The following is a 13,452-nucleotide window of genomic DNA, read 5'->3' as shown; positions in this document are numbered from 1 at the left end:
TGCGGATAGGACACCAAACAACTTATATCCAACTTGCTCAAGGTTAAAAGGAAGCCGGTGGTGCAATCAGGATGTGAATCTAAGTTAGTAAATCCTAAATTAGTGGCCGACGAGAAGGCAGCTGGCTCCATAGTTAAACTGTTGATGAGAAGCAGGGATAAAACTGGTTTCTGCGAGCTAGTTCAGATATATGACCAAACTCCACCCCAAACCTCAATTTAACCTAGGCTTCTACCTGCCAGAGATTTCTGACTCTAAATAGTAAAATTTAAAAACTTGTACAGATTAGTGGCATGACAAGTATCCCCACCTTTCTTGCCCATAACTGGAACACAAATAAAATGAGACGGCATGACTCAAATGAGTGAAAATGAACCACTGCAATGGGAAAGAACTTAATCAGATGCAAGAAAAATGCAATACCTCATTTCAGTCCAGGCAAAAGACCTTTTCCCCTTATCTCACCTAATCAGGGAACCTTTCAGAATTACACTAGATACAATTAATAGACGAAAAGAACAAGGAAACGGCTGCCAATCTTGAAAGGAATTTCTGGAAAGCAATTTCCAGATGGGGGGGGGGGCAGGGTATATAAAAAGTACCCAAAAAGGTGCAAAAACAAGTTTCCCCTTAATAATCTCCATGTTATACCATTAAGGGCAACGCAACTTGTGAGACAGAGAACAACTTGGGAAAGAATGAGCAGGAAAAGGCGCAAAGGTGGGGGGGCAAGAAAAGCAGAACCTTTTCTGATGCTAATACATGCCACCCTAGCTCTGGAGGGCAACTAGAGAGAACAAATAAGAAAAAAGGGGCAAATAGACGGAAAGCAACCTACTTGATGGGTTCAGAACTAGATACTTAAATGCTGGCAGAGCCAGCACAGGTGCAGCTGTTAATGTTCAATAGCTGCATTTCAAGGGAACACATGTCATAGCATCCCCAAAACACAGGGTACTCAGCCAGACCTAGAGATACCTGAATGGTCCCAGTTAGGTTTTTTGATGAACTGAAAAGAATGGGGAAGGCGTGACAAACAGTTCCCTGTTGCAGGCCAAGGAAGTTTCCTCGAGAGTCCAGGCTAACAAGACAGCCAAAACAGATTTCACATGCATTTAAATATGCCGATGACCATATTACTGAGTTGGACAAAGGAGTCTGTGCAACAAGAGCTGAAGATCACACAAGAGCTTGGCTCTGTGCAATTAAACAGCGAATACTATGAAAATCTGGTTTCTAACCCCCAACTCCAAAGAAATCTGTTTTTCAATGGAAAGTGAACTACTTGATGGCTGCAGAATGATTGCACTGCTGCTTATGCCATTTAAAACTGAGAATTTCCAAGAGTTAAGATCCCAAAAGAGTGGGCAAATATTGCTCCAGTATTTGATTTAAGTTCACAAGAACAAACTGTTGGTGACACTGTATTTTAAAGGAAGAAAAGAGCATGCTTGGAGCAGAGGGAAGGAAGCAGGATAAGGAACAGCATAGCAAAGTGGACAAGTGATTGGAAGGGGCCTATTTTGTAGTCGTGTTGGTCTGGGGGAAAAAAGAGAAACACAAAACTCTAAAACTCTTGGTTCAGAGGTGATACCTTTTTATTAGGCCAACCAAAAAAATAACAAAAAAAAGTCTTTCTTTGCAAGTGATTCGAATGAGTAAGTAATTACCAAGATACCATCTTCCTGAAGCTACAGCTTAAGGCAAATGAATGAAGTGATGGTGACAAATAAAAGGCATTTAGTTTGCATTAGTTCTGCAAATTGGTTTCATCTGAACAGAGGTCTAGAGAAGTGCACAGTGCAATCATCACATCCTCAGTCCTGGGGAAGGATGACAAAAAGGAAGCAACAAAACTATATTAGAAGGATGGGGAAACCTCCTATTACACGACTAGGAAACTCTCCTATTCCCATAGCATCTCACCCCACAATCTTTAAGGTATTCATTCTCACAAGCTCCCTATGGGATATGGCAATACTATCACCCCTATTCTACAGAGGATTTACTCAAGGCTAGTCTGGGGTACAGCACTGATCTGAACCCAGGTCTCACTTATCCCAGGTTACTACATTAACCACTGCTCCATCCTTCCTCTATGACCCTGGTCATTCCTAGCGTCCAGCCTGAGAACAAGGTCAGAGAGGTCCCTTCTAGCCCCCAACATCTATGAATCAAGAGACCACATCAGTTATTCTCCCCTGCAAACCTTCCCCCCACCCCATCTCTGATTTCTGTGACATCCTCTCTAGAGCTCTGTAGTAACAGCTCAGTCCCTTGGGGCCTTGAATAGGTTTAGTTTATGACTGCTCCTACACTAATAAAAGTGAAATTATTATAGGACCATAAACAGGGATTAATATACATCACTTGGCCTTGTGACCAGACACTTCAGAACGACAGTCTTAAGTGCAGATATATTTCTACAAAATTAGACTACGGGATCCTGGGAGTAGGGGACCCCCTGTTTGGTCCTACAGTGCACAGGGCAACATGATCCTAACTGCAAAGGCCCAAGGCTCGTGTCACTCAAATGGATAAAGCAGACCATGGCTCCTGTGAATCCAGGATGACGGTCTACAAACCATCAATGTTCTTTCACTAACTGTCCCCTCCATCATCCACTTCTTCTCGGACCTACTCTGGGAGCCTGGAATCTCGGTCTGAAACTGATGTCGACAGTTAGCTTTCACGTACAGGAAATCTCAACTCCAAAGGAGGGTAAACTTGTGCCTTTCATCATGGGAAAAAATTACAGGCATTACAGCAATAAAAAAAGGCTGCAAAGGAGTCTTATTTGTCATTATTTGGAGGACTGTTTAGCATTAAAAAAATGGGCAAGTTACATACGACTAAATGCAAGAGTTTCAGTACCAAATTGAAATTGGTATACAGGTCTCCTGAGGTAGGATTCACCATCACCATTAACAGGAGTGTCACTTGCAAAACAGGCAGAGTGAGTATTCAGCACTGGTGAGGCCCCACTTGAAGTGCTGTGTCCAGTTTTGGACACAGCTTGGAAAGAGTCCAGAGCAGAAGAACATTAATGAGTAGGGACCTAGGAAGCTATTTAGCCTGGAGAAGAGAAGACTGAGGGGGGATCTGATAAGTCTTCAAATACCTGAAGAGACATTATAAGGTGGATGCAGACAGTCCTGTCCCCTATAGCCACAGAGAAAAGCCTAGGAGCAATGGAATCAAGCAGCGGCAGAGGAAATGTAGGTTGGAGATTAGGAGGAACTTTTGGGCCCAAGGCAGGGGGTCGGACTCGATGATCTACTGAGGCCCCTTCCAACCCAAACATCTATGAATGACTATGATGGTTGTCAAGCATTGGAACAGGCTTCCCAGATAAACTGCAGATTCTCCATCCTTGGAAATTTTCAAGAGCAGGTTAGAGAGACATTTGGCGGGGATGGTTTAGTCAGGGATGATCCTGCCTTGAGCAGGGGGCTGGGCTAGATGATCTCCTGAGGTCCTTCCAGCCCTACTTTCCTATGATCACCATCCCAAAACATATGAAACACATGCAAGGCCACACAGGAGTCGGAAAGGTTCGAGTTCTCTCCCCTCTATGACCTAGGTAGGGGTGACAAGGAACAATGGTAATAAGCTGATGGAGAATAGGTTTAGGTTAGAGATCAGAAGGCAATATTTTACAGTTAGGGTGGCCAAAACCTGGAACCAACTTCCCAGGGAAGTGGTCCTCACCCCTACCTTGGGCAAATTCAAGAGGAGGTTGGATGATCACCTGTCTGCGGTCTTGTGAACCCAGCATTCATTCCTGCCTGTGGCAGGTGGTCAGGCTAGATGATGTGATCAGGTCCCTCCTGACCCTAGCTACTATGAAATCTCCCTTCCCTCCATCCTGACCTCCCACCAAGCAGGTAAACTGATTCAAACATCCAAAACCGTAATCCATCTTCAGGGAGAGGAACAAAGCTTCAATTTGCATTGAGCTAGAAGCCAATACAAACACAAAGCTCTAATTTTACTTGATGGGCGCAGCAGCAGTAAGAGCTCATAAAAAGACACAGACCAACAGCAGATGCTTCCTTAGCCTGATGAAGAGTATTTGTACCTGAAAGTTTGCAAAGAAGAATTTTTCCAACTATCTGAGTTGGTCTTAATAAAAGAAATCAGTTACCCAAAAAACATTTTCTGCATAAAAAGATGATTAACAATCAGGTTGCTAGAACCTGGAATGGGCTTTCAAGGGAGGTGCTGCTATTCCCTATCTTGGGGGTCTTTAAGGGGAGGCTAGACATGCACCTGGCTGGGGTCATCTCACCTAGCTGGGGTCATCTGACCTCAGCATTCTTTCCTACCCAGGGCAGGAGGTTGGACTCAGTGATCTGCTAAGGTCTCTTCTGACCCTAACATCTATGAATCACAGAAAAGAAGACTATTCAATAAACTCTACTGTTCCTGAAGACTGATCATTACCAAGCATTTATTTGTCCAGTGGTGACAAGTTAGGTAGAGCAGATTAAAATTAAGCCTGTCCCACAGGAGAAATTCCTCCCTCCTAACTTCATGGTATTTGACCTACTAGGACATTTCACAGGCCTTGAGAATGATTTTGGGAAGTGGGAGGTCCACAGACAGAACAATCAGAATTAGCTGGCATTTCTGTAATAGAACAGGCAGCAAGCCTGGCATACGTTTCGGATGTAAAATGGTTGGTGAATACTTACACACACACACACACACACACACACACACACACACACACACACACACACACACACACACACACCCTTTATAATACTATTTGCGAGCAACTTCAAGTACAGCGTTGCCATGATAATAAAAATAAAGAGATTACGCAGAAGGTACCTCCCGCGCATACTTATATTAAATTCAGTACATCCCACCAGACAGCACAGCAAGAATTTGGGCAGCATTCACAGATCCAGGCTGACAAGTATCTGTGAAAAGCACCCTGGGACTGCTGTACAGATAACCACAGCTGCACACAGTCCTCCGTGTTACAAGACACACAATTAGGTTTAACCTACCTGATGCAATTCCACCGCAACACAAGAAAAAAATAATCAATTAAGCCAGTTAATGTTATTCCAGAAGTAGACCAACACTGTTTAATACTCCAAGAGCACCTTTTAGAAAGAGAAACTGAAAACACTTAAAACTTGAGGTTTAAGGGGTTTGCTATAAAAGGAGTATTATTTACCATCCGGATATCTTTGTCTATTTAATGGCTGGCAAAAATGCTGCACCCTCAGGAAGCCAAGAACACTATGCACCCTGACTCTGCTCCTTCCAGAGCATTAAACTGGGCCCATCATGATTTTGCAGGTTACCAGGCCTCTTCTTACTTACAAGGACTGGCTTTGTCTAGTTCTCACCAGACGTATTTGAGAAGCATGACCTTTAAGAGCCTCATGAAATGTTATATTCCACACGAACTAGCAGCTCACTGGGTGCTAAAGATAACCACCAGCATTTCAAGATGGAATCTCATCCATGAGATCAGAGGCAAAGCCCATTCATCTGTACGACAGCCTAAAACTATGCAGACTGACACAGCCCTTACCTGAGCTCAGTACAGTTAATCGTGTTCCCAAAGTCATCTGCAGCAAGGGTAACGTCTTCTGGGCCTTATCTTCCGGTCCAGTTTTAAAAATGTTATGGCAACTGCAACACAAGCTCGGTATTTTTATTTTCCAAATTAAGTTAAAACCAAGACGCTTTATCTAAATCAGAGCCTCGCATACACAGTGCACACAGCAAGAGCCAGTGCCTGCCCCTGAGCAGGATCCAAGGTTGCAAAGGAAGTAAGCAGAGATGGGTATAGAAGCCAATCCTTATCCAATGGATTCAACTGCAGGGTTCCTTGATGGGCAGGGTGTTTAAGACGGGATAACTTCAGAGTGACAAGATTAGCTGTTGAAGCAAGAGTTACTCCCTCATTTGAGTTGGAGAATGCCAGCGTAATTCAGCCCCAATCAGAGTGACTGCAAGTTGCTACCAACTAAAAGAAGAAAGGTTCCTTAAGAGTCTGTGGCATTTCTCTCTGTGAGGTACAGAAAGTCAGTCCAGCTCCAAACCATCACTCTAACCAGTGTGCATGGTTAGTCTTAGATGATCCAGGAAGGGAGGGACACAGTAACTTTGTTACTTTCAACCCAAGAGCCATAAGGATAAACCAATACTGCCATCAATTTCTGTCCTGAAGTTGAAGGACTTCAGCCTGTCCTTCTGGCATATTATCTACTAAAACATTCACTTTTGATGTAAGATTCTTGTTTTGCAGGTTGCTTAAAAAGCCAAAGTCTCCTCCTGCTGGCTGAGCTAAAGTTACCCTGATTAAAAGACAATTTGAGAGCTCAACTGGGAAAGACAGACAGGTGGTGTGTGTGAAAGGCAGGTCTTTAAAAAGGGATTCTCTGCAGTCCAGCTTAAGTGAATTAATGCAAAGCTGTGTATCTTGGAGTAGAGGTACTTCCCCTTAGACGTGACACTAGATCCCTTCAGGCACAATCCAAGTCAGGCATAGAGGAAGAAGAAGTCAGGTCCTGACTTAGTTTTGTCTACTCCTTTCCCAAGGAATTGCAAGAACTTGGACACTGCTCCCGGCTCTGAGCACTGTATCATTATGGAGTCGCTCACAAATCACAACCTTAATCCCACTCTTCCCTGACTAATAAAACATGCCCTCCTTTAAACTGTTAGAAGACAGATGGTTGCAGAGTCCTACAAAAACATTATTAGAGCTCCCACACTCAGAGAAATGGGAGCTCCCTTCTCCGCTTCCACTAAGAACAGCAAAGAATTAGCCACGAACCAGCGTATCTTCTCGTCCTTCCTCTTTTCAAGTGTTAAAAGGCTTGTCCCAGTGAAAGCAGAAGACACCCAAACAAAGCGGAGCGGTCTGAGTCAGAGGCATTTCAGATAAGTCCTTGATGGGTATTAATCTCTGAAAAATTGTACAAATACCAAACCGCAAGCAGTTCTGCCACTCCCCTAACAAGCCTCATGTAGGAACGTGGCTCCTTCCCCTCCCTTTGCACAAGAAACTGCTAGTAAGCCAGGGCTTTACTGGAAGGTCTTATCATCTCAAACAGAAGCATAAACCAAAGGGCAGTCGGAGCTGATGCCCACTTGGAGCGTCGGGGCAAGCTGGAAAGTCAGAGTAACCTTTAACCCTGAAATCAAGCCGATACGGCTAGAGAAGGAAATACGAAAGAAGGAGGGGAGAAAAATTTCTGGCAAGAGCTGGACTTCAGGGGGTTATTTCAGCTCAGCACAGGTATAGGCTAAACTAAGAGTCAGCCTTTGTAGGTAGAAAAGGCTGGCTAGGATTGTACATGGGATAGGGACAACAAAGGGACCTGTATGTTCTCGCTTTTCTTTCTCCGGGAAAGTACAGGATGTCTAACACGATACGTGTAATGTGTGTTCGATAGACACTACTCAGGGATGTTTGCATATACTGTGTAAAAAATGAGATGACGTGCAATGTGATACCAATTCCGATGTGTTTTTTTTAGTATGTTATTTGGAATGTTGTATTATCCTTTTGTGAGGCCTCTGTTGGGGGTCGTTTTGAGTCTTTTGTTACGGTCTGGTTTTCTAATAAAATGTTTTTAAGGAAAAAAAAAAAAAAAAAAAAAAGATCTCAAGTCTCCCCTCCATTTTCACACTATCAGGTTGTATGTAGAAAGAATCCAGCTGTGGCAGCAGCAGGAAATGGGGTGTTTTGTCTGTTTAAACTTAACCCCATCCACTATGCCCACAGAGTTCAGGGCCGTGCTTCCCCCTCGGGCACAGGATTTGCTCGGTCCTTGTTTAGCACGGAAGAGCTCTAGTGGTACATCCACGTCACTGAGATGTGATCGTGCACCTTTGCCAAGACCACTCAGCCAACGAAAACCCAGTGAGGGTACAGCTATTCTGGAAAATCTGCTGTTCTTTCAGGCAGCTGGCAGAGCTCGGCTAAGCAGAGGCATGCCCATACCAAGGGGCACAACTGCACAGTGCTGCTGCTATACCCTTGCTAGGAAGTGCAGACGTGTCTTTGAATGAATCCCACATATTCCTCTTCAGGGCAAATTTACCATGGGGTTCTCCCAAAAGAAATCAAACCAGCGAATCCACAGCCAAGAAAGGCCTGGACCCTCTCTCGGTTTCCTTTAAACTAAGTAAAGGGCCATCTTTTCACTATATTTGACTACGCAGTTCCTAGCCCAGGGGCGGGCAATTATTTTGGGCAGAGAGTCGCTTACTGAGTTTTGGCAAGCCACCGAGGGCCACATGACAGGCAGCCCAGATTAATTTTCTAAAATTTTTAGGGGCCCCACGGGCCGGATAGAATGGCCTGGTGGGCTGCATCAGGCCCCCGGGCCGCATTTTGCCCACCCCTGTCCTAGCCCCTTCCTTACTGCGAGCATCTCCCAGGCTGCGATTGCAGCCAGATCCCCAGCAAAAAGAGATCAATGCCCTGCAATGCATTCAGGCAACGTGGTCTTTTCTGGACAAAAAGAGGAATATTTAAGGCAGCAGACAGCTTGGGTACAGCCGTCCTAGGGGCCTCCTGAGCACTTCCATAAAACACCATCCTCCTTAGTTTGACTTCAACCATTGGCAGTGAACAGTGGAAAGCCTGCTGCTACCGCAACTTTACAGACAGAAAAAACAGAACAAAACTGTCAGCAGTTCTCAGCAGCGGCCAGCAGAAGGCTCCTGACTTCCAGCCACAAAACATCTCCAGTCCTTTCTGCCTATGGCAGTCAGGAGACTGGGGGGAGGCAGAGTCTGAGACACCAGAGGCATGGAGCATGTTGCCATCAGCCAATTCATTTTGCTTCCCACAGAAGTTAAGCCCTGTCCAACCCCTCAATACTGACAGTGCCCATCAAGCCAAACTACCCAAAGCTTCAACTGCCTCTTCAAAGTAAGGAGCAGTCCCCCGCTCACTGCACTGCTAACAAAATGTTCTCCACCCAGCTCCAAGCTCATGCTGCTTTCATCAAGATTTATTGATTTTCGCATGTGCACAATGCTTTAGCTCTGGGCATGTATAGTAACATCTCCTCTTCTCTCTATTCCCTCCCCCCCATTGCAGAAAACCACTGGAGTATTCAGTCATCCAGTTAATACAGAGTCCTCTGCTAAGCATTAAGCCTGAGCTTGGGGAAAACCCTGGCATGCTGGAAAGCAGGGAATTTCTTCTGGCCAGTCTTTGTTGAGGAGGGAAGGAAAACACGGGTAAAGAACAAGCATCAGCAGCAGCTTTAAAGTTAAGTGTTCATCCAAGAACTGTGAAAAAAATCCTCCAGTCAAGGACTGATGCAGTGTTGTGTTCCCATGCCTGCAGACAGCTCCAGTGCCTCTGCTGTTCAGTTTTTTCAACCTGAAAAACCAACCAGAGCAGTCCATTTTCACTGCAGCTATTCAAAGCCCTCTTGGCAGCAATGAGACTGAAAAGAATCAGGTCATCGATATCCAGCTACCGACTGCTTTCCCCAGCTACTCACAGCTTTGCCAGTGAAACTGTTCCCTTGGGACAACTCATCTCCTTTTCATCCAATCTAGACTTGACAATATCACTCTTAAAGTATTTCTAGACCATATCCCCCAAGCAGTCGAGTGGCTTTGCTGCTGCTTTGCTGGGTTTGGCATGTGCAAGCATGTGGAACATGCCCGAGATGATTCCTTGCTGAGCACAGCAGAAACAGGGTGCAGAGTTCTCCTTGGTGTCTGGTGGCACTTTCAGAAAGCTATTTGGCCACAATTCAGCAGCACCACAATCAATTACTTAATAGCTCTACACAAGCAGGTCCCAGTCTTTTCCACAGTGACCGCATCCCTGCTATAATTGAATTTTTGTGGGGCTGAACCCCTCTTCAGATGCGGCAACTCCTAGCTTGGGAACTGCTGAGGTATGTGGTGCTCTGAGCATGAAGTGCTAAGAAATACTAAATGTTATTAGAATCATTTATAATTTTTAGAAGGATCATTCAGATCATCTAAAGGAGACATGAAACTCGCCACTGTATGTTGCTGCTTGATGAACTCAAGCACAAGATCCATGACATGAACACAACTGTATTTGGATCCTGCTCTGTGAAGAAGCCTTCCTGCAGTGGATGATTAAATGGTTTCCAACACCACAATACCTGTGTGCTGCAAAACCGATGTACTTGCCTTCATCCTGAGAGGTCAGAAAATGCTCTTTTACAGGTAAGGATCTAAGGCCACAAAGGGTAAAGCAGCCCAAGGTTAAACCTAGTCTGCGGCAGAGCAGGAAACTAAGCCAAGGTCTTTCAAGTCCCAGGATAGGCCCCTCACTATTGAGCCATCCTTCCGCCACAGAAGCAGCCACAATTGGAACAAGCATGGGGACATGAAGGGAAACAAAGGCAGTGGGGATGAGCACAAGAGAAGGTTTCTTTGGGCTTGTGGCTGGTCACTGGAAAGCCTCCTAAACCTGAGAGTCCCACTTTATGAAGACAATAAAGCCAGCTGATCGCAGCCAGGTTGGGATCAGCATCAAGCCAACCTGTTGTACAAGCCTCTGGTTTTAGAGAGAGCGGACAGAGGAACGCAAATACGTGGCAGTGCCCACACCAACCCGTCAACTAACCCAGCTGTTGAATGGTCAAATTCCCTGGTGCAGGGAAGGCCGCAGTTACTGTTGAACACTTATGGAGATCAGTGCTTTAGAAAGGAAGTTTTCTAACTGGGAATTGAGTTGTTCCCATCTATTTAAGTTTTACTTGATCTTTGTGGTCATTCTATGCAGCGCACTCAATACAAAGGAAAGGAAAAAGATACAGCCACTCTCTCCCAACCCATCCATTACATGCTACAGCAAGCCATTTCCTGCTTTGCTTTTTATGTCGCTCTGTCGATGCCCTCCAGGTTTCCTTTCCAATAGATGTTGTAGTATAAACACCTACAATGAAATCGGAAAGGGTAGCACTTCTATTAAATTCCCACTGACATGCAGTTCCTCCTGCCTGCCCCAGCCAGGACCGACGATGTAGCACAGCGATGAAAGGAGGTGTAACGTATGAAGCTGACAAGGACAAGAGCACTGAACATTTGCTGTATTTTTGAGCATACAGCATCTGTATTGTAGACTGCCTTAATTCAGGCAGTTTGTGCCACTTTAGCTGACAATCTGACCCAGATATAGTAATTTAGCTCTGGAGGCATTAGAAATGCTGGAAGTCACCTGACATGAAGTAAGATCAAAGACACTAAAGGGAATCAGAATATGATATATATATTTTACTGTAGCTGCATTTAATCCCTCTGCACAAAGCTGTCTTTTCAGGAAAGATTAACATATTTAAAATGACTAAACTCTATGTAATCTGCAATCACCGAAGAAGTTAATTCAATTAAGGCAAGCCCCTGTTAATTTTTTTTTAATTTCTTGCTAGTCGCCCTACAATGCACAGCTTACATCGCAAGTCAGAGAGATGAGATACACACAGAGTGCTTTTAGCTGGCCATGGAATAAAATGCAGGTTTGCAATCAATCTACAGCAAGCACCTGAGGTTTCATCGATCCAGTTTTGAAACAGAAAAAGCATACTCCCACTGAGAACCAGCGATTTGCAGTAAATCCCAAAAGAAGCTGCAAGTGACCTTATGTCATGCAGCCAACACACCGACTGACTGGCATGGGCAGGGGAGGGCTCCAAGGGACGGACGACTGCAGCAGTGTGTCAGCTTTCATTCTCCAACATGCGGGGCTCAAGGTGTTGATGCAACAAAAATGAAAGCCAGATAAATTTTAGTAACTGAGGAGATGCAAGAAGCAGGGAGACAGAGGGGGCTTTATTTCAGAGATTAAATCAGAAGCCCCCAAACCTTCTTTGTTCAGAAAAAAAACAAACACATTATTGCCGACAATAATGCATAGCATAATCTGGAGAAGGAAAAAAAAAAAAAAATCACTGCAGTGCAAGCAAACGTGTTTATTTAGGTAGAAAGCTGCACTGAATTGCCACAATACAGCCGAGGAGAAAAAAGGATGCTATTTCCATCGTTGGCCGATAACTTTTCCATATGAAATACAAAAATAGATTCGGCAGAAACATTCCCTATTTCACAAGGCAAGACATTCTCTTTGAACACTTGGCTGCTTCTCCTGTGCCGGCTCTAAAGCCTTTAACGAGGTCCAATTAAGAACCAGGCAGCAGTAGCACATACATTTCTTGAAAAGATTGTAGGAAGCCAACACAAGAGGCATGATCTTAGCCCTGACATTCTGGTCTAGCTAATCAACAGCAGCACCCCCGTAACATTTGATTTGCTTTTCTGAAGGGATTGAAAGGAAACAATGCCAGGGCAGCGTTCTGCTCTCCTACGAGTGGCAGCAAGATACCTTTAATGACGGCCTTCCAACCAGGCAGACAACCATTCAGTGAAACAGGAAGCGAACAGAACATCCCAGCGGCAACAGCTTTTTCAGAAAAGGACGCCTTGATTTGTAAAAGCCGCTGTTATGCAAGGTTTTGCACCCTCCAACGCCAACACAGCGAGGACAGACAAGGAGAGCAAGCTAAACAGGGGCGGAAAATTCCAGCGTTAACATTCCCAGCACTGATCAAGAGATGGTTCAGGCTTTTTCTTCCTTGTACAGAAGATCACCATTAGCATATCTATCTAGTTACTAAGGCTAGACGCAACTGATCTTTATGCTGACATGGCTTTGTCCAAATCTCGCTTGGAGAGCAGAAGCAGCCTGGAATAAACAGGCATTTCCAAGCCACGCACAAGAACTCTGTTTAATGAGGTCTCAGAAATGCATCAGGATTGCCTATACTACAAGGACACCGGCTCATGAATGCGTGCCCCCAGCAGCTTTAGAGGAGCCAGCTTGGGTACGGCTACCAGGTGGCACAGCGCTGCCTACCTGGACCACTTGCCTGTGCATTTACCCCGCTTTTTGGGTGGATCTGGCAGATCATACTGGATTGCAGGTGGCCGTTGCTACTCTGCTAGCATTATGCAAGCCGGCGAGCTCAAAGAAGCTGGTGAGCTTAAAAGTAGCTTGGGTGCGTAGACATGAGCTAGTGTTTGCGAGACTGGAAGTACTTTGCTGCATCGCTCCATCCTTCCCAGACAAATATACGTATGTTCAAGGGGAATCATCATACTCATGTTTCCAGAATCACTACCAGGAGAGGAGGATTCAGGCCATCGGGCACGTTCAACAGACCCGCAATAGCGGGGAAACCCACGGGCGAGGACAGCAGCTGCCGCGATCCAGCAAGCAGCACCCAGAGAACAAATCCGTTACCGTGCCACGGATCAAACCGCCCTTTGAGACGCACGCTGCAAGCCGCACGCAGAGTAAATCTCGGCCCTACGATCAAAGAGGCCGCAGAGCCTGCGAGGAGCGCGGCCAGCATTGGATCGATCCTGACCTGGTACCGACAGCGTCTTCCGCACGCGAATCGCTCTCAAGAT

General features: G+C 45.3%; 1 protein-coding gene across 1 annotated transcript in view; it reads right to left on the bottom strand.

The window, feature by feature from the left end:
* Positions 1 to 12,498, bottom strand: part of RAB6A (RAB6A, member RAS oncogene family) — a 79,896-nt gene extending 67,398 nt beyond the window's left edge. Inside the window, 1 exon segment of the mRNA XM_014522005.2 lies at positions 12,365 to 12,498. Coding sequence (XP_014377491.2) covers positions 12,365 to 12,428 — 64 coding nt within the window. The 5' untranslated portion in view covers positions 12,429 to 12,498.
* Between the last annotated feature and the right edge of the window lie 954 nt (positions 12,499 to 13,452).

This window comes from Alligator sinensis, unplaced genomic scaffold, assembly GCF_000455745.1.
Source record: "Alligator sinensis unplaced genomic scaffold, ASM45574v1 scaffold594_1, whole genome shotgun sequence".
In the NCBI taxonomy this organism is placed as follows: Eukaryota; Metazoa; Chordata; order Crocodylia; family Alligatoridae; genus Alligator; species Alligator sinensis.
The sequence above is the reverse complement of the archived record's forward strand: the minus strand, read 5'-3'. Positions and strand labels throughout refer to the sequence as shown.